At 35.0% G+C, this 20,468-nt stretch overlaps 1 protein-coding gene across 3 annotated transcripts; it reads left to right on the forward strand.

The window, feature by feature from the left end:
• Positions 1-1,572: 1,572 nt before the first annotated feature.
• LOC145694318 (uncharacterized) lies at positions 1,573-19,405 on the forward strand. Of its 3 annotated transcripts, none has more exons than XM_081770410.1 (3): positions 1,573-1,678; positions 3,689-4,240; positions 16,716-19,405. In XM_081770410.1, exons 2-3 carry the CDS (start codon positions 3,798-3,800, stop codon positions 17,902-17,904), a joined length of 1,632 nt encoding a protein of 543 aa, XP_081626536.1. In that variant the 5' UTR covers positions 1,573-1,678; positions 3,689-3,797; the 3' UTR covers positions 17,905-19,405. The 3 variants fall into 3 exon arrangements, with proteins under 3 accessions (XP_081626536.1, XP_081626535.1, XP_081626534.1); XM_081770409.1 differs by having other exon boundaries at positions 1,586-1,850; XM_081770408.1 differs by having other exon boundaries at positions 1,586-1,808.
• The last annotated feature ends 1,063 nt before the right edge of the window (positions 19,406-20,468 follow it).

A 20,468-nucleotide genomic window follows, 5' to 3' on the forward strand; every position in this document is an offset into this window, starting at 1 on the left:
CCAATTTTCCTGGCCAGGAAAATTATACCCTCACCCTACTTTATGAACAAATCTCCTTTGTAAAGACTAACGAAATGACAAAATTTTGAATTTTTTGGTGATTATTTTCAGTGTTTTTTAAGTGGGGGTCCAGTTTTCCTGGCCAGGAAAATTGTACCCCCACCCTAGCGTGTGGACATCTCTTCTTTCTAAAGACTAATGAAATGACAATCGATTTAATTTTTGTGTTTTTATTTTCAACATTTTTTTAGGTGGGGGTCCATTTTTCCTGGCCCGGAAAATTATACCCCCACCCTACTGTATGGACAAATCTCCTTTCTGAAGACTAATGAAATGACAAAAGATTTAATTTTTTGTGGTTATTTTCAACGTTTTTTTAGGTGGGGGTCCATTTTTCCTGGCCAGGAAAATTATACCCCCACCCTACTGTATGGACAAATCTCCTTTCTGAAGACTAATGAAATGACAAAAGATTTAATTTTTTGGTGCTTATTTTCAGCGTTTTTTTAGGTGGGGTCCATTTTTCCTGGCCAGGAAAATAATAGGGTCTACCCTCATCATACTGTGTGGACAAATCGGCCTTCTAAAGGCGGATTTTCATGTGTCCTTTACCTCCGTGAGTTGCGAGCGATTGTGCTAAACAGCCAATGAAATCACGCATCGGAGATGGCGCGCTACACTCGCGTCAGAGTAGAAATTTGTTCAATTCTGACGGAAGTAGCGCGCGTACACTATTGTATTCACTGACTAACATGGCGGAAGTCGCAAACTTTCTATTTTACGCATGCGCATTAGCTAGGGAGTAGTAATTTGGCGCAATACACGCACGGATGTATGAAAACGACAATAATTTACGGTGAATACGCTACATGTGATGCTTCCGTTCTAACGCGGGCATGAAAATCCGCCTTAAAGACTAATGTAATGAAAAAGGATTGATTTTTTTTCGTAATTGTTTATTGTTTATGTTAGGTGGGAGTCCTTTTTTTCTGGCCAGGAAAATTATACCCCCGTTTGTACATTTGTAATTGATATTCGCGAAATTTATGCCCCTGGGGTGACAATTTTCCTAGGATAATTAACACCCCAGGGTGATAGTTTTCCTAGGAAAAGTATTACCCCGTGTAAAGGTGATTCCTGGGGTCTTATTGTCCTGCTACAGCGGCCTGGTTGCAGACCAGGGTTTAAGAGGGCTTATATGAGGATCCTAAGACAAATTGAATTGAATATATGCCAAATATTACATATTCAAAAAAAAAAAAATCCGTATAAGGTGTTCGTATACATATTCATAAAAATACAATAAATAACACGTATTCATAAAAATACATGAGCAAACATGAGCATTATGGGACCGTTCCCCGGTCCCTCAGGATTGATGCCCTTGGTTGTTAATGGATTTTATTGTAATTTAAAGTTATGTATGTTGATTGTTAGTCTTCATCGAATAAAATTCATCATTTCAAATTGTACTATAGCCCCAAATTAGGTTAACAGTTCACAAGGTTACCAATTTTTGCGTATAAGAGCTTATTTGTGAAGGCCTTCCATCCTATTTTCTTTAGGGGTTGTCGGCAACAGTGGTTGTCATTGTCACGCGTCGTCAGACATATTTTCTCGTCATTTTTACCATAAAACAAGATGCAGATTGCTATTGGATAAGAACACCAACACAACAGTAAGAATCATCTGCACATCATTTACAGAGTGAATTACGATCTATGAAATTTAGGTTATAATTGAAGATTGCTAACTTCCTACAAATATGAAAGAAAAGACGGAAATTGATTTCAAACACATCTTTGTATGTGAGTAGTCTTAGTATGTTCAGCCACTTCGTATTATATACAGTAAGTGTTAAGCATTCATATAATATGTCATACGAGCAATTAACTGTAGCAAGGATGAGCACAGAACATTTCTCTCTGAGATGAAAAGAAATACTAAGAAATAACTTTAATCCTAAGAAATTTTTTGACCGTTTAGGAGGAGATTGTCTGCAGACAATGGAATACCGTACTAAACGTTACGTGCGACTCAAACCAATATTTCTGAAAGGGGAGGAAAATAATATACTATTGTTTGTTAAGTATAGAAAGTCGTTAAGGTTTACTTTTGGCGAACCACTCAAAATAATTGTTGAAAAACTGTAATTCGTTCACTAATTTCATTATTATTGTCCCATAGAAGATTTGCGCTGAGGGACACGAAAATATCTCCCTTTGTATAGATAAAGGCAACCACCAGAAGTAAATGTTGAAAAATTACAATTCTTTTTTGATTTGCGTGTAAATACACCTTACGCATGTAGCCCTTAAAACACAAATCAACCCATGCTAAATGGCTTGTAAAAACAAATACTATCTAACTGCGACAGGGCAGGGCCAAGCTTGTTGGCCAGCCGGGATGTTTTGAGGTAGCGGGCGCGTCAGCGATTGTAGGTATATGCGTAAGTGAGGTTGCTGAAAATAGATATGTTTTAGCAATGTTATAAATTTCAATAGCAATTGCCATCAAACACTATTTGTTAACATAAAATACGGCTTCTCTACGCTCTAAAGAAAAATACACCGAAAGAAATAGTAGCACCTAAAAGTCCTCTTTTTTTTATGCACTCGCTTATTTTTATTCGTCGTAATGCACTTCTAGTGATTTTACACTAGTAGACCTGCACTATCAAACCTAAAATACAGATGTATTACTTTTTATTAAATTCATTCGCTTGAGAATTTTTTTTTTTTTTTTTTTTTAATTTTGTTCTTTGGTGCAAATTATCTAATTTCACCTGTAAATCTTCCAAACTGTGGTGCGCCCAAACTACACCACCATCGAGAAATGACAGTTTTCTGCTTCCAAATAAGAAAGATAACCATTTAAATCGTGAGCTACTTACTTATGTAAACAGCAATTTATTTGGGTAAAATAAATTTTGTTTTTGATGTTAGGCTAAAAAGAAAGGTAAAATTATTACTATTCTTACCTTTTTATTTTACTTCCATTTTTAGAATAAATGAAATTTCTGGCTTACTTTTAAAGAAAGTGACGAATACTGTAAACCAAAAATACCAAAAAATGGTAAGTTCATAAAACTAAAACATAGGACAATGAAAACAAAATGAATTCAACTAGAAATTGCTAGCGCTATTCCATTTGAGTAAAGATAAAAGACCTCAGGGAAGAGCAGATCCGTTTTCAAAATATTACAGTAAATTTGGAAAATGTTATCTATTTTTAATTGAAAAATTTGTATAACATTGCTTTCCATATTTTATTTAAAAAATATAATACTTTTATGTCGTCATGCAACACTCGATGTTGAGAATTCGTAACTACCTAAAATCAAAAAGCAAAGTAGTACATCGATAAAATGAACTTATGTATTAATAAACACTATACAAGAGAGGTAATATAGGTCTATAATATACTCACATAAAGTAGAAGAAAAAATATAAATATCAGTATTTCGGTACAAATCTGTATTTTCAATATTATGGTATATCGATATTTTAATATCGGTAGTAGGAAAATTTCAGATATTTTAAAATAGTGATTTCAGTACCTTTCACATCCGTAGTCTGATCCTAAACGGTTTCACTCACCAACTGAATTTGACCTGAAGCGGCTTTTTACCATTGTCTTCCTCTGGCCCACTCATAATTTTTGTTAATATCTTTCTTATGGTTTTCAGATTTGTTTGCTTCGCTGAACACTAAGTCCTGAAGATTTCAGTCTCTAACGTGGACAGTTTTTGTGTGAGCGAAATTCCTTTTCATTGTTTCTACTTTGGTTGTAACAAAATGGAAATGAAAACAGAAAACGATCATATTAAAGTTGAAATGAAAACAGAAAACGAGTCATTTGAAAAATGTAATTATGTACTAAGTACTAGTGACACTAGTGATCACAAAGATCCTCTTAAAATACCTTTGGAATGTAGGAAACGAGAAAGTGTAACCGAAAGGGAGAATATCGCTTCAAAAAGTAATAAGGATGAAACAATATCCGATTGGAAACTAACTTCGAAAGCAATATGTTTAGTTAAGCGTTTATCAACAGATGAAGTAGTCGTAAATGCCAAACATTTTCACAGTAACATCGAGCCAAGATCCCCGAATTTCACACACAACACGGAAGAGTTAAGCAGTCACATGTCTGCCACTATTGGAGAGAAGGACGATCAGGAAGTGGATGTTCAAGAAAATGATAATCGAGAAGCAGGTAACGATGCTCAAGCCCTCAGGTACGTTTAAATTCGTTTTGTTTCATCATGGGTATGGTGCGTACAAATATATATTTTCAACATTTGAAATACGTCGTTAACTATTCTTTTCTTCGTTTACTTTAAACTGAGTTAATTGAATCGCAAACGTTTGGACACGTAGAGAATGCAACATAATGCTTATGTTTGTAAGAGGGAAGAAATTTTGGCAGTGAAATAAGTATCCAAAAGTAATTACAATTTGCTGTAAAGCTCGTATTGCTATAAGGGTTGGGTGTTAGGATTGAGTACTGACACGCTTCTGACAAGAAAAGGACATGAACCTGTCAACGAGACTTCCTAAGCAAACTCAGTCCATTCAATAAACATAACAAAGATATTAATCCAATGTTCTCGATATGCTACCAGAGTGAATGTTGTGCTGAGCTTTGGTTACGATGCTACGGTAACACCTTCAGAGCTATGGCTTGAAGTGTGCTGCTAGTGCAATTTATAATGTAATCTTGTAACGTTATCGTTATATAATTCTCAATCAAGCTTCGTATGCAAAGAGAATTTCTTGGAATTGCTACGCACCAGAACAAAAATTCTTAGAAACCGAGATGCTGCGAACACCTTTTCTCATATATTTATATGTGTGTGTGTGTGTGCATCCACCCTCCTACTTTCCTCTTCGTGCTAACAAATAAGGACAAAAAATTCTACTCAGTTTAAAATTCTCCTCCCTCCTAACCAAAGCTAAAAGGCAAAGGTGGACTATACGTCATAATGTGCATTTTTTACACTAATTAGATATTACGTATATTATTATGTGTTTAAATATGATTAATACGTTCCCAATAAGATAATATTTAATTGGTCAGCTTTTATAAGCGAAGAAAGTGTTTAAAAACCGAGTGTTGTGTAGTGACTATTTTTTATTCTGGTAGTGTATCTCTACGCCTTCGGAGCGAGTTCAAGGCGTAACGCGTAAAAAGGCAGGCAAGACTTTGATACTGGAAAAGGATCGGTAAACATGTAACTTCAACCCTCTCACAAAATGTCTTGTATTTTCAGAATATTGAAACCACAAGAGGAAAATGTGGAAATAGATACCTTCAGTGAAGTTTTAAAAATTAATAAGAAGTGCATATACAAAGTAGAATGGTGGAATTTTCAGCAACCCAAAGCACTAGAAAATATGTGAAGATACCAAAAGAACTACGAACCGTTTTCAGAAAAACAGAGGTGATGTGCCCACATAAATGGACTTATCACTTCTGTTTTAAGAAAAAACATAAGTGATATGTACATAGAAATGGACTTAACACTCTTCCTCTCAGCATATCATGATTCCAAATCATATCATCTTTGTTTTTTGCCAATAACATCGTTCTTATGTATTTGCATTTAGAACCATTGCTCACAAATTAACAATAAGGACTTTGGACATTATCCGTATCAGTCATAACCACATTTCCGAAAAAAATTGGATATATCACCTTTGCCCAGATACCCATCGATATATTTAATGTGGCGCAGTGCAAGGTTACATTTGTCCTCTGCAATCATCCGGTGCTTATTTTGCTTTTTGTACACCTCATGAATTTCCTTCCAGACGCTCTAGAAGAAACTCGGAAATATCAATATAATTTTTACAAGATTGTTAAAGAAAAAGTTCTATCCCTTTTGCAGTTCTGTCCCTTGTCAGCAACGGTGGGTACGCGAACAAGTCTCTCTTTATTAATCCGATAGCACCCGAACCTGGAGACCCTGGTAGTGTAATGTTCCCTCATCGGAACATGAACCTTGATACCGTCATAGAATGGCTTACCCCAAACGGGAATACACGGTAATCGAACCACACTCTGTCATAATCTTAAGGAATTGCTGTATTTCTATTGGTTTTTGTTATTGGCCAATAGCGTGCTCTGATGTTGCTGGTGAAAACTGTTCTCTGACTGGCTGATGGTTCTTTTCGTACTCAGAAGCTGAAGCCAGATATCAAGTGGATGATAACCTTCGTCTCTGTTGGTGGAGGCATTGTGTTTACCAACGAATAGAGCTTCGTGTATTTTCCTGTCGCAGAGCTGTTTGCTTTTCTTTAGAACTTCAATTTGGCCCCACATACCCGTGGTCGGCTATAGCAGATTTTTCAGCTTGTTTCAGTCTGGTGTTTCGCTCGTGTTCTTTCATTCTGTCTTCAATATTCCTTCCCGTTTCGCCTATGTAGGTGGCGCTTCATTCACAACTGATCCTATGGATACCCAGTGTCTTTAATTCCAATAGGTCTTTTGGGATTGGTAGAAAACTTAATCTTATGTGGGGGCATTGTACCGTCTTGATGTTGAATTTGTTCAGTAGTCTTGCTAGTTGATTAGATGTTTTTCCCACGTGTGGAATAACTGCAACATTTTCCTTGTATCCCGTTTTATCTTCTTTTGTAGCGCAATTTCTGTTAGTGTATTTTCTCATGGCTGTCTAGATCTGTTTCGATGACTTTGCGTTAAATTTAAATATCGTTTTGATCTGACAGAATTCTAAGCTTATCTGCATTTACTATTTGGTTTTCTCTGTGTATTAGAGTATTTACCACTCCATCTTCTGTGTAAGTAGTGAAAACTGGTATCATGAACTGAGAGATCAGTGTGTATGGGTTTCCTGTATATTGACTGGCCTAGACTTCTTTCTGGTTTTTTGAATACGAGCACATCCATTCTGAATTCTATACACCGCAACATTCAGTTCACAATGGAAATAGAAACAGAAGGATGACTCCCGTTCCTGCACGTGCTCGTATACAAGAAACCAGATGGAAGTCTATACCACCTAATATATAGGAAACCCACGCACACTGATCTCTACCTCGACGATACCAGTTTTCATCAGCCTGCACACAAGATGGGTATGTTTAATAATCTAATACAGAGAGCACACCAAATAGCTGATGTAGATAATATAAGCATAGCACTCTCTCACCTGGAAACCTATTTAAATTCAACAGATATTCGTCGGAACAGATCAAGGCAGCCATTAGAAAATAAGGTACCAGAAATTGCGCCACAAAAGAAGACAATACGGGATACAAGGAAAATATTGCAGTTATCCATACGTGGGAAAAACCTCTAATCAACTAGCAAGGCTACTGAAGAAATTCAGCTTCAAGACTTAACACTGCCCCCCACCGAATATCAAGAGTTTTCTACCTACCCCAAAAGACCAATTGGGATTAAAGACACAAGGCATCCGTAGGTTCACATGTGAATATAACGCTACTTACATAAGCGAAAGGAGAAGGAATATTGAAGGCAACGAAAGAACACCAGCGAAACACCAGACTGAAATAACCTGAAATATCTACAATAACCGAACACCACATACAATAATATCATACTACTAAGTGGAACCAAATTGAAGTTCTAAAGAAAAGCAAACAGTTCTGAGACACGAAAATACAAACTTTTGCACACTCCAACCCATACCAATTGCATACTCCAACCCAGAACTCTGAAGACGTTACCGAGTAACGAGAGCTCAGCCAACATTCACTCTGGCAGCTATCACGAGAACATTGGATTAACACTAGACCCCAACAAATCATCATATCAAAGATATGTCCATGCACAAAAAATTAGGTGATGTGGACAACGGAGTAAACCCTATTGACCCTGTTAGTATAAAGAAAATCGTACACTCGCAGTAAAGTAACTATTGCATGAACACTGGAAACTCATGGTTCATAGTTCATTCTCTTCAGCATGAAACAAGCTTGCCAGAGGTGCTATGTGTTTGGACTAATAACTTATATGAACTGTGAAAATTGGGAAAATGTCGGGAATATTCTTCCCATCAACTTTGGACTCATCTGGAGTAACCCCGCGTATAAAGACACAATCCAAATATATCTCTGAAAATACAATAGGGAATAAGAAATGTGTGTACTAAGCTTAGTATTGCTAGAGAAGCTAGGTATGAGGTGAAATCTTGTATTGTTGTACAAGTTTTTTTCTTATATCAATTCCGTTTATCAATTCAACCTGGGGTGCACATTTTTTTTTTGTCCGCTGTGGTATTTTTTGATTGTGTGCTTTTACCTGGGTTTACTCCAGAGGCGCCGAAATTTTAATGGGAGGAATTTCTGGAAGGAATTTTCCCGACATTCTTCTAGTGTTCCCTTCGAGTACGCTAGGGGCCCCAATACATAGCACCTTTGGAATGCTTGTTTCATGCTGAAGGAATGTACTACAAAACATGACCTTCCAATGAACAGTGTTGATGCAATAGTTATTTTACTGCGATTTTCTTTATACTAACAGGGTCAATGGGCTCCTGGAGTTACTCCGTTGTCCATGGCAGCTAATTTTTTGTGCATGAACATACCTTTGCTTAGGAAGTCCCGTTATCAGGTTAATGTCCTTTCCTTGTGAATAATGTGAATATTCGTTAATAGTTTCATATTATAGAGCACAGTACCTCACACCCTTATCTACAAGTTTCCCCTCTCATTGAAAATATTTTCATGATACAAAAGCTCATACTTTTGTATCCATTTTATTTATCAGTTAAGAAACTCTAACATTTTATGTAAAGAACTTCTTAATAAATAAGAATGCCAAATGCTGTTCACACGAAGGAATTGTGCAAGCTTTTATTTTTTATGATACGTTAAGGAATCCTTTCACTTAATATGATTGCTGCAACATTGATGTATGTCGTATCACGAATGTATTATAACTAGACCAACCCGAAATAGTTTATTTTAATACCTGGCTTCATTAACTTCGCTTGTAATAGTTCGTGTCTCACGAGAATATTTCTTAAGGTGGTATGTTGACCTGTAACGAAATGTCATGAAATTATAACTTTAGGGTTTCTTTAGCATCGTATTTAGTGATAATTGGTTATATCATCGTTTAATGAGAAACATTGTAAACGGTGGTTTGTAATTTTTTAATAAAATGACAGGGAAATACTCTATTAGGATAATGTGTACTGTGGGCCATTTATTAAATAAGTAAGCATTTAGTTTTTTTAATGAGTGGTTTTAGTACATTGATTAACTCAAAAATTGAAGATCTTCAAGTAAGAAATTCAGTTGTATTTTAAAAACCGTCTGTTGAATATCTGTTTCTTGGGAAACATTTATAACTTTATTTACTAGAAGTGGATTAATGCATAATTTGATAACGCAATGTTCGTCTGTATTCTATTGTACACAGAAACATGTCAGTTATGTGGTGCTCAAAATGATAAAAGATGTTTGTGGATTATGTACAGATTTTTTTCGTGCCAAAGCTTACAAGTAAGAGGAGTACCTTAGATCTATGCCTACTATGGGAAACAGGACTTTTGAAAGAAGGTAGAAGATAAGAAAAGAGAACGAAAATGAATGAAAATATCAACTACTTTCAACTACAGTGCTGCCTCGCGTAGGGAACAATTTCCTCCTTTTAGCATCACTAGAACTTGGCTTCAGGCAGTTTTGTCTCTCTTCGTTTAGGCTATCTATAATCATTACTCAACGGTGCTTGTATCATATTCATATGATCTATAGTTACTGTACAGGAAGATGTTTAAGTGAATACCATAGGTATTCACACATCTGATTAGCAAGGGTACGTCAGTGCTGTTTCTATTTTCTTAATTTCACCATGTGAAATTCAATTCAATGATATTCAATGATTTAACTAGTTAAACATACATAAGAAATGCTAACATTTATACGCTCTTTTCAATTAAGTGCTGCTAAGACATCAAGGTATATGACCCTGGTTGTGAATAGTGATACGTCATAGTAGTTCATTGAAGGTTATAGTAGACAGTGGTCTTAGTGGATCGTGGTGCGAAGTTGTTAGTGTAACACGGATGCAATAAATGAGAATAGAATAGTTTATTGTCATTTGCTTTACAAGCAATTGACAACGTCCCAATGAGATATACATATAGATGCAGATATATAGAAATGTAGTCATAACATACAAACAATCAGTTATTGGTTAATATTATAGAGGAAAACCTAATAATATTTGAAACAAAGTGACACTGAAAATCAGGACACAGTGTCTTGACATTCAGTAATATTTTGCATCGAGTAAAATGAATTCATTATTAACCAATCGTACAATTTTTCTTATAAAGCTTAAATTACAGCTGCTCTATGGAGGATGTTGGTTTATTAAACAGCTTCGGTCCTATAACTAAATAACTATTTTTGATCTTCGATAATCTAGTGAAGGATATATCAATTTTCTTAAACAATCTAGTATTATATATGTATGTACTTCATCTCTGAGTGTCACATTTGCCAGGTTTTACTTAGCGTAAAGTAGCACTTGATAAATATATACATTAACGAGTGTCATTATCTTAAGCCTGATAAATAGTGGTTTACAGTGTTCTTTATTTTGTGTTCCAAGAATAATCCTGATGGATTTCTTTTGCAAAACTAGAATATCATGGCTTGGCTACTGTTACCCCAAAGCAAAATCCCATATCCAATTATGTTTGAAAAAATGAAAAATATGAATTCCTCAGATACTCATAGTGAACTGTATTTTACAATTTTCTTAACATAAAGAGCACTCGGGAGAGCTTTGTACATACGTATTTGACATGTTCTTAAGTTAGTTGGGTGTCTATACTTATACAAATAACCTAGTATATGTATAGTTACCTTTATCATTGTAGTGATTGAGACTAAAGGTTACTTTTTTGTTTTATCTTGATTTAGCACAAAACCATTTCTTCTAAACCAGGTCGGTGCCTCTCTTAATGCAGCTTAGCTTGTATATACACTTCTTCAAAGCTTTTATTTATATTAAGTAGGGTAGTGTCATCCGCGTATAGAATTGATGTGGTATTAGTATTTAGAGACAAATCATTTATAATTTTAAAAATAGTACCGGACCCAGAACAGAACCTTGCGGTACACCATATTTCAATTTTCAGATGTTTGAGTGCATGTTGTTAACACTATCTGTTTTCGTTCATTTAAATAGGATTTTATAAAGTTTAAACTGCTACTATGGAATCAGTAATACGCTAATATATCACATAGGATTTTATCATCTACACAATCAAATGCTTCACTTAAATCACAGAATGGAGCAAGCCCTTCTTTTCAAAAATTTCATTCATTTTTTCGTTAGTGATTCTACTGCACCAGTTGTGACTTCACAGGCAGGAATCCAAATTGAGCTTTCAGAATTAAATTTTGCTCAGTCATATATTTATATAGCTGATCTTTAACAATAGTTTCCATAATTTTAGAGAAAACTGGAATAATTGATTGGGAGGTAATTAGACGAACACGATCGATCTCCCGTTTAATATATAGGAATAACTTTTGCTATTTTAAGCGTTTTAGGAAAAATACCTTGATAATATACATTTATTGAAGCATATCTTAAGGGATTTCGTAATCTGATTAATGAGAGCTTTTATAAGGTTGCCTGATATGTTAAATATATCCTTAGTGTCAGATGTTTTCATTTTTTTACTGTTATTATGACGTCATCAGGACTAACATGATTAATAAGAAAAGAACTATTAAGTGGACTATGCTGAGTTAAATACTGATACATATTTACATTAGTACCTTTTTTTTTGTTTCCTCTACGGAAGTAACAAAATACGTGTTAAGAGTATCAGGCGACAGCGTAACGTTGTCGTTAACATTATTTCTATTGGTTATCTTGTTGATTATCTTCCGTGCAGTTTTGCATTTATTTGATGATAATTCAATGGAATTTTCATTATATATTGCTTTCGCTACTTTTATTGCAGATTTATATTTACTTTTTTGAATCTTATAAATATTACTATATTCACTAGTCATTTTGTTCTTATATATATTATAATACAGCATTACTTTACCTTTCATAGTAGAGAGTTCTGGGGTATACCACGTTATATTACCTAACTTGGTTTTCTTTGGTGAATTATATTGGACCTCCATTTTAGGCACACACATTTAAAAATATTTAGAAACTTTGTTAAGTAAAGATCAAATGTATCGCTGGCATTTAAATTATCGTACTTAAGTTTTACATCCCACTTTATACACGATAATATTTTAATTAAACTTTGCAAGTTAGTTTCTGTGATGGGGCTAGTTGCTATAAGTTTGGTGGAGGGAATACTAAAATTGCAGGATTCTACTTTTGTTGTAATTAGATTGACTAGCAGGGCATCATGATCGGAGAAAGGAAATTGACATACATTACTGGTTAAATATTCCGTTTTTACGTTGGTAAGTGCATTATCTAAGCACGCTGTGCCACTAGTCGGTTTAAGTTAACCATTTGAAGATTATGTTGTCTGAGTAGATTAAGTAACTCATGGACAGTTCCTTTCTCAGTTGTCACATCAAAATATGCATTTTTTCATCGCTCCCTATTACTACGTGATAATTATGCCAGTTACTGCAAGTAACTTAGAAATGCCAATAACTTCTCCATTTTCTCAAAAGAAAAACATTTGGATTACTATCAGAAGTTCTATAAACAGATACGATTGTTAACTTGTACTGATCCATTGTATCCTATAGAATTGTTCTGTACGCTAGGTCTGTATGCTTATTACTGATGAGTTATGGATTTTCAATTTTTTAGTTTCTTCTATATTTATTCTAATGTTAAAACATTTGTAAATAGTTCTACACGAATTTTTCGCCATTAATGTTGCTCTCTTCTCGTTAATCTCATTCCTTTTAGCTCTATGGCAAATATTTTAATTTAGTAAACTTCTCTATATTATTATTATTATTATTAAAAGTAATAGTAGTATTACTCACATTGATATTTGTAATTATATGGTCTTAAGACGTTACCATGTACTTACTGTACACTTTTGTTATGACGCCAGTCTCTTTCCATACCCCCAGAATAGTGTTTGACTTTTTACTTTACAACAACAAATTTTCAGTAGATTTTATGAAGAAAACACTTCCGAGGTAATGACGTCATTACTTGATACTTTGATTCCCTTTCTGCTCAAAAACACAAAATGCGCTTTGTTGTGTTATGATATATTAAGGACAAACTATTACAAAATCTCAGACTTTTTTATTCAGGCCCATTAGAAATATTGGAGAGTGAAAGATGCTAAATTGGCACAATTCCCGAACTTCACTATTTTTTAAGGGCTTTGGGAGCAGCTACAGTTCTCTAAATTTTGGCGTATTAACTTATGACCCCGGACTACGCGCAGAACCAAATTCAGACCTCTCCGTCAGTTGTTTCCTCTTCCCAATCATGTTTTTAATGTCCAAAAATGTTGCTAGTGTAGACCCTGATTTCACCCTGTTCAAGTGGTTTTAGGCAAAAATTATAAGAATTCAAAGTTTTAGTTCTGAGAGACAAATACTTGTTGAGATATTCAAAACAACGCTAACGCCTAAATTCGAAGAAAAAAACTAGCGGCAGCCGCTACGTCGCCATAGTACGTTAAAAAAAAACTAAATGTGATTCCAAAGTACCCTGATATAGGAAAAACATTCTTGAAAAAAATATATTTTTTAAAAAATGTCTAGCGGCAATTTTTCTTTTTTCCCGATCACATTCCATGGATTGACCCAGGTGCGATTTCTGTAACACAATGTCCAGAAAACTAATGCACAACTCCAACTTCTGAATTTCACAGCTCTGTGAGAAAATACAATGGGAGATAAGTTATCTATATTGTCCCCCAATTCAAGATCTGCAGGTTCTGGATCTTATTTGTTACTGAGATGAAAATAGTTAAGTTTCTGCAAGCATTTCCGCGAAGTAAATGGACTTTGTTGAGATAATATAAAATGTGTACACTTTTCAGGAAGCATTGGTATAGACGTGGAAAAAAAGTTATTTTCTAAAGTACTATTTTAAATGTGAATTGCTTTTCTAGTTTCGTTGTTATAAGTGTTTATCAGAATATTCGGCATATAGTATGTAATTTTTACTTTCCCAGTCGTCTGTTTAAAAATTATATACTGCCTGAAGTCTTAAAACTACATAGATATACTTAGTAAAGTTTTGTCCAGTGAAAATTGCAGAGTAGTAACTCGGGAATGATGCACGTAATATGAGTATGAATTACGTAGAAGGATTTTTTTTTTACATTATTCTCAAGCAGCAGGATAATCTACGTATTAGAAGAAGGCAAAAATATCGTTATTTAGATGATGGAAATACTTTGTGTTTCCCTAAAACATGTCTAACGTCTTATTCCACGAGAGTTTCTACAGTTTAAGACGTTGTTTCATGTGAAAATATGGAAATAAGTGTATATGTTGTGTTTAAGATGCATGGATTCACAGGTGAACAACATTTTATGAAATCCTCATGAAAAGCTAGTTTATCTGAAATTTCTTGTATGCAAGCAAAACTAACCATGAAACTGGACATTCATTATTAATTTTACATAATATAGTAATTTTATATATATTAAGGAAACTACGCAAATTGCCAGTTCAATCTCTTAAAGCGTAAATCAGTTGCTCACTGGTTTGTAGTAGAAATTTTATATAGCACATTTCACCTGTCTTACAATCCAAATGTTGTTACATATTATGGTGAATCAAACAAACTTCTTAGCTACTCACACTCTTTTGCAACATGAAGACGTTAAACCTCTTTCAAATTACATAGGTGCACACGGACCAACATTGAAGAAATAAAGGAAACTTTTAGCTTGGTAGGTTCTGTGGTTCTTGTCAAAGTGTAATGTGGAGGACTATTGGAGCAATAGTAAATTATGTAGTCTCACACTACTAAGATCGGTATTGTCGCAAAACACATTTGAACTCCTGTTGCGATTGTGGCATTTTGCCGACAACGAAACTGCTAATGATAATAGACTTCTTCAGTAGAAAAGATTCTAAATCTGTTGATTAGCAAATATCAATTATATATTTTCGAGGAGGAAAGGTGTGCATGGATAAATCAATTTTCCCCTGACGAGGCCAAGTATCGTTCCATCAGCATGTACCATCGAACCGCCACAAATACGGAATGAATGTCTCTTTAGTTATGTAGTGATAATGGTTATGCATGCTATTTGGTTGAAGTGTAAATCAAGAGGAAGATAGTTAGTTCCGGAGGGAGTGGTTGTGTCATTGATTACAGGACTTTTTGGTAAAGGACGTTCATTTTACGTGGATAATTATTTTATCATTATTGCTCTAAATATCACTTGTTGCGCGAAAACTGTCATCTCGTTGGGATCTTGTGAAATGAGAAAAAAAAAAGAACTTTCATAAGAAAGTGAAATATACGAAGTTGAAAAGAAAAGTGGTTAATGGTAAAAAAATCAGGAGGAGGGGTTTCAGTTTTGAAATTGAAAGCCCAAAGAGATATCCTAATCATTTCCACTGCTAAATCTGCAGACGACTATGTCTTGAAAACTTTTCGTGGCCAAGAACTTAAAAAAACCTAAGTGCATTGCAAATTACAGCCACGAAAAAAATTTATACTTGTTACCAGATAGCCACATATAGCATACCTTGAGAAGATATACAAAGTGGTAAGGAATAATTGTTATTTAGGCAATTTGAGGTACAAGTTTTGTAATTGCTCAGTATCTTTATAATAGTAATACCTTGGAAGAGAAAATTAGGATCACGGAATTTCATGACGCCGTAATCGAATCTTTATGTTGCGCATCAATCCAAGGTAAATCAGTTCTTACTGTACCAGCAAACAGGAAAATATGATGCTACAAAACGTACGCGAGAAGAGGTGGGTCAACACAAGGACAAAGGAAATAGGTCACACATGCTATTTGGGATGCGTTCGTAGGCAATCCATATATGTGCCTAGAATGTTTCAACAACACGCACTAAAGTGGCCTAATCGTTGTGTAGATCTATCATATTTTATGCGACAGGAAGTGATAATTTACATGAGTACTGCAAATATGCATTAGATGTAGTATAATACTTTCAATATTAAAATATATAGAGTAAAACTAACAAGTGCGTAAATATTTTACTTTTTGTATACTCTTTGATTGGCTTGTGCAGGTTAGGTTCAATTGTATGATACCTACTACATATGTTTTTAATAGATGCTATAGGAACTCAATATAACATATACAAACCGGCGTTTGCACAATACACCAGAAATACGTATGAAAAATAAACATGGTAATCTAAAAATTGCGGAGTTCGGAAGTATTACTAAATGTTTACACGTTTTATTTACCGAAAACATACTCGCTGAAAGGAAAATAGTCAACTGACGCGAGAATTACTACTGCAGAACGTTTTTCTAGGTCCCTGAACGCCAGTAAGTTGTTATAGATATATATGAATACTCAAATCGATAAGCAGAACTTTCCTTACGTTTCAGATATGATACACGAAGCATAGACGGAACACGTCATTTGTATCACGTATAATACAGATGGCAATAATATGTTTTAAGATGCAATAGCAAATATAACAGAAAACAAGTACTTTATATGGAATTGTTTGCATATCATTAGTGTTTCTTATTTAACTCGATATCCATTAGCGTCTTAATTGAATTTGTTGCAGGTTACATAAAAAGACTATTTGCAGGAAAGCATATATGTTTACTACACGGAAAGAAATAAAATGTCATTCGGGTGAGAAATCTCATATTTGCAAGCAGCCTTACGCAGGGTTTCCTCAATCACATTTCGCAACAGACATGATAAAACACACGGGTAAAAAACCGCACACATTCCGAGAGTGTAGAAAGGAATCCAATGTACGTTCAAATTTGGTTGGACACATGTTAATACAAACAGGTGAAAAACTTCCTATATGCCATGATTGTGGAAAAGTATTCTACAATCGTTCAAATTTGGCTACACATATGTTAATACATACTGGTGAAAAGCCTCACAGATGTCAAGATTGTGGGAAAAGATTCAATCATAGATCCATTTTGGCTAGGCACATGCTTATACATACAGGTGAAAAACTTCACACGTGCAAGGACTGTGGTAAGGGATTCAGTCAACGTTCCCATTTCGCTACGCACATGTTAAAACATACAGGTGAAAAACCTTACACATGCCAAGAGTGTGGTAAAAGATTTACGCGAAGTACATATTTGAAAACACACATGTTGATACATACAGGTGAAAAGCCTCACAAGTGCGAAGATTGTGGAAAGAAATTCAATCATAGATCCAATTTGGCTAGGCACATGCTAATACATACCTGTGAAAGACCTCACACATGCCAAGAGTGTGGTAAAAGGTTTACACGAAGTTCATATTTGAAGAGACACATGTTAATGCATACAGGTGAAAAGCCTCATAAATGCCTAGATTGTGGAAAAGGATTCAATTATAAATCCCATTTGGATAAACACAAGCAAATACATACAGGTGAAAGACCTCACACATGCAAAGTGTGTGGCAAAGGTTTCGTTCAAAGATCATATATAGCTAGACACATGTTAATACATACAGGTGACAAGCCTTACATATGCCAACATTGTGGTAAAAGGTTTACACGAATTTCATCTTTGAGAGAACACATGTTAATACATACAGGTGACAAGCCTCACACGTGCCAATATTGTGGTAAAAGGTTTACACGAAGTTCATATTTGAAGACACACATGTTATTACATACAGGTGAAAAAAATGTTATATGTAATGATTGTGGAAAAGGATTCAATCAACGATCCGATTTGGTTAAACACATATTTGTACATACAGGTGAAAAAACTCATACGTGCAAAGTGTGAGGCAAGGGATTCAATAAAAGTTCAGCTTTAGCTCTACACATGTTTATACATACAGGTGTAAAGCCTTACACATGACAATATTGCGGGAAGGGATTCAATCAACGTTCTGGTTTGGCTAGCCATATGCTAATACATACAGTTGGAAAACTTGACATGCCAAATCTGTGGTAAAAAATTTAAACGAAGTTCATATTTTACGACACACATGTTAATATATACACATGAAAAACCTCAAAAATGCAAAGTACGACGTAAGGGATTCAATCAATATTCATCTTTGGCTAGACACATGCTTGTGCATACGGGTTAAAAACTTCAGACATACCAAGAGTGTGGTAAAAAATTTACACGAAGTTCATATTTGAAAAAAAAAAAAACATGTTAATACATAGAGGTGGAAAACCGCACACATGCAAACTATGTGGCAAGAGAATCGATCAAAGTCCACGTTTAGCTATATACATGTTAGTACAAACAGATGAAAAACCTCATACATCCCATGAGTATGGAAAAGCATTTAGTAGAAAATCCTGTTTAACTAGTCACATGTTTTTACATATTGCTGTAAAAGTAGACGCATACTAAGATTGTAAAAAGGGATTTGGTCAAAGTTCAAATTTGGACACACATATTAACACAACGGTGGAAAAGATAACTCATACCAAGAGCGTAAAAAGAGATTTTTGCAGATTTAGGTCCCGAGATTTATGTAAATTAAGATCACAATTGTATCACGTGTTTGTGTTTGCAGGTGAGAAAGTCAAACTTGCCAAGAGTGTGATAAATTTTTTACTCTAACTTTGAATATGTTATCACTCAGGTGGAACTTTCGTCGGATCAAGACCACTTAGAAACCTATATGTATGCAATCCTAAAGTATATCTGCGTGAAACCTAAGATAGTCGCGCAAAAATATTTACAGACGCAGTGTGGCTTCTGGCATATAATTTGAAGCACTATAGACTCCATAGTGATACTCTATAAAAACTCTTGCGAACGTAACGCAGAATTCTGAAACATGGATACTTGCATAGAGCACATATTAGTTCCTAAATAAAGTTTTGACCCAACTGCGCTAGGTTTCGTAGTGTAGGAGCCACGAACCTTTAAACTTTTTTTCTTTTCATGTTTTCAGCTGCCTATAACACCAAAAGGAAGCATCTGTACACCAACGTAGGTCTATACTTTTCGTCTTATCTTGGTTTTTAGGAATCACCTAAAAACGTTCTCTGTGTTTTTTCAGGTTGTTCATTTTAAAATATGCGGACTGCTGAGCGTGGTTTCTCGTTTCATTGTCTTCTGATAAGTAAAGGAATGTGAAAAGTTGGATCCTTGCCAAGCGAGGTTAATAATGTCTGATATTGACTATAAGTGAAGTCAACAAGGAATGGAATAATAAAAAGCCCGTAGTTTGTTTTTATTACAGCAAGATTAAAAAATTGGAATATTTAAATTTTAAATTAAATTGAATAAATATGTGTAATAATAAATGTGTTTTTCTTTGTTTTTCCGTTTGATTGATTCTTCTTAATAGGGCCTACCGAAATTTTTTACAAAAGAAAATTTCGCCTGCACATTTCCGTACAAACGATTTCGACAATTTGTACTTGAATTCGACATGGTGGGGGGCTACCACTCAGACAGCCTCCACTTTGTTTTCGTTCTGTCGGCGCCGCTAATTGTGTACAAACGAAAATTTTGCCTGCAAATTCCTGTACAAACGATGTATAAACGATTGCGAGAATTTGTGATTGAATTTGACATGGTGAGCGGTTATCATTTAAACATCCCCCACTTTGTTTTTGTTCTGGCGTTGCCCCTAATTGTGTACAAACGAAAATTTCGCTTGCACATTTCTGTACAAACGATTGCGACGATTTGTGATGAATTTTACATGGTGGGGGCTACCATTTGGACAGCCCCACTTTTTCTCGTTCTGGCGGAGCCCCTAATTGTGTACAAATGAAAATTTGGCCTGCACATTTCTGTACAAACGATTGCGACGATTTGTGGTTGAATTGGACATGATTGGGGTGGCTACCATTTGCACAGACCCCACTTTTTTTCGTTCTGGTGGCGCTCCTAATTGTGTACAAACGAAAGTTTCGCCCCTAAATTTCTGTACAAACGATTGACACCATTTCCGATTGAGTCTTGAATCGTGGGGGGGGGGGCTGTCAAAATGGACGTGAAAAGCAGTACTACAAAAATACATGTAATTTATATTGAGCACCATAGGATTCAATGTTCATTTTAGATTTTGAAGGGCGGGGGAATTGAATGAACGATGGCTGAATATAGTACTGTGAAAATTATAGTAACTCAGATTTTGTACGCTCGGGAAATGCCATAGTGGGAATTTCGAAGCTCTATGCCCAATAGCCACCTCTATAATCATCACTGACTGTCATTTCAATAATGTATTTTATGGTCTTATGTCCGTGTTCTCATCCTTTCCCTCCCCCTCCAACTGGATACTTGATACTCTTTATATTCCAAATTTTTGTGCTAGTTTTCTGCCGAAACATTGAGTTTTGTTCTCTCATCGGTTTCGAGATAGTTAA

This window comes from Thermobia domestica, chromosome 9 (assembly GCF_964235325.1).
Source record: "Thermobia domestica chromosome 9, izTheDome1.hap1.1, whole genome shotgun sequence".
NCBI lineage: Eukaryota > Metazoa > Arthropoda > Insecta > Zygentoma > Lepismatidae > Thermobia > Thermobia domestica.

Bases quoted from the DNA above. Each gene is read 5' to 3' on its own strand.
- LOC145694318 (XM_081770410.1), top strand. From the start codon at position 3,798: ATGGAAATGAAAACAGAAAACGATCATATTAAAGTTGAAATGAAAACA. The intron at 4,241-16,715 runs GTACGTTTAAAT...AATTTGTTGCAG, and splicing joins AACGATGCTCAAGCCCTCAG to GTTACATAAAAAGACTATTT.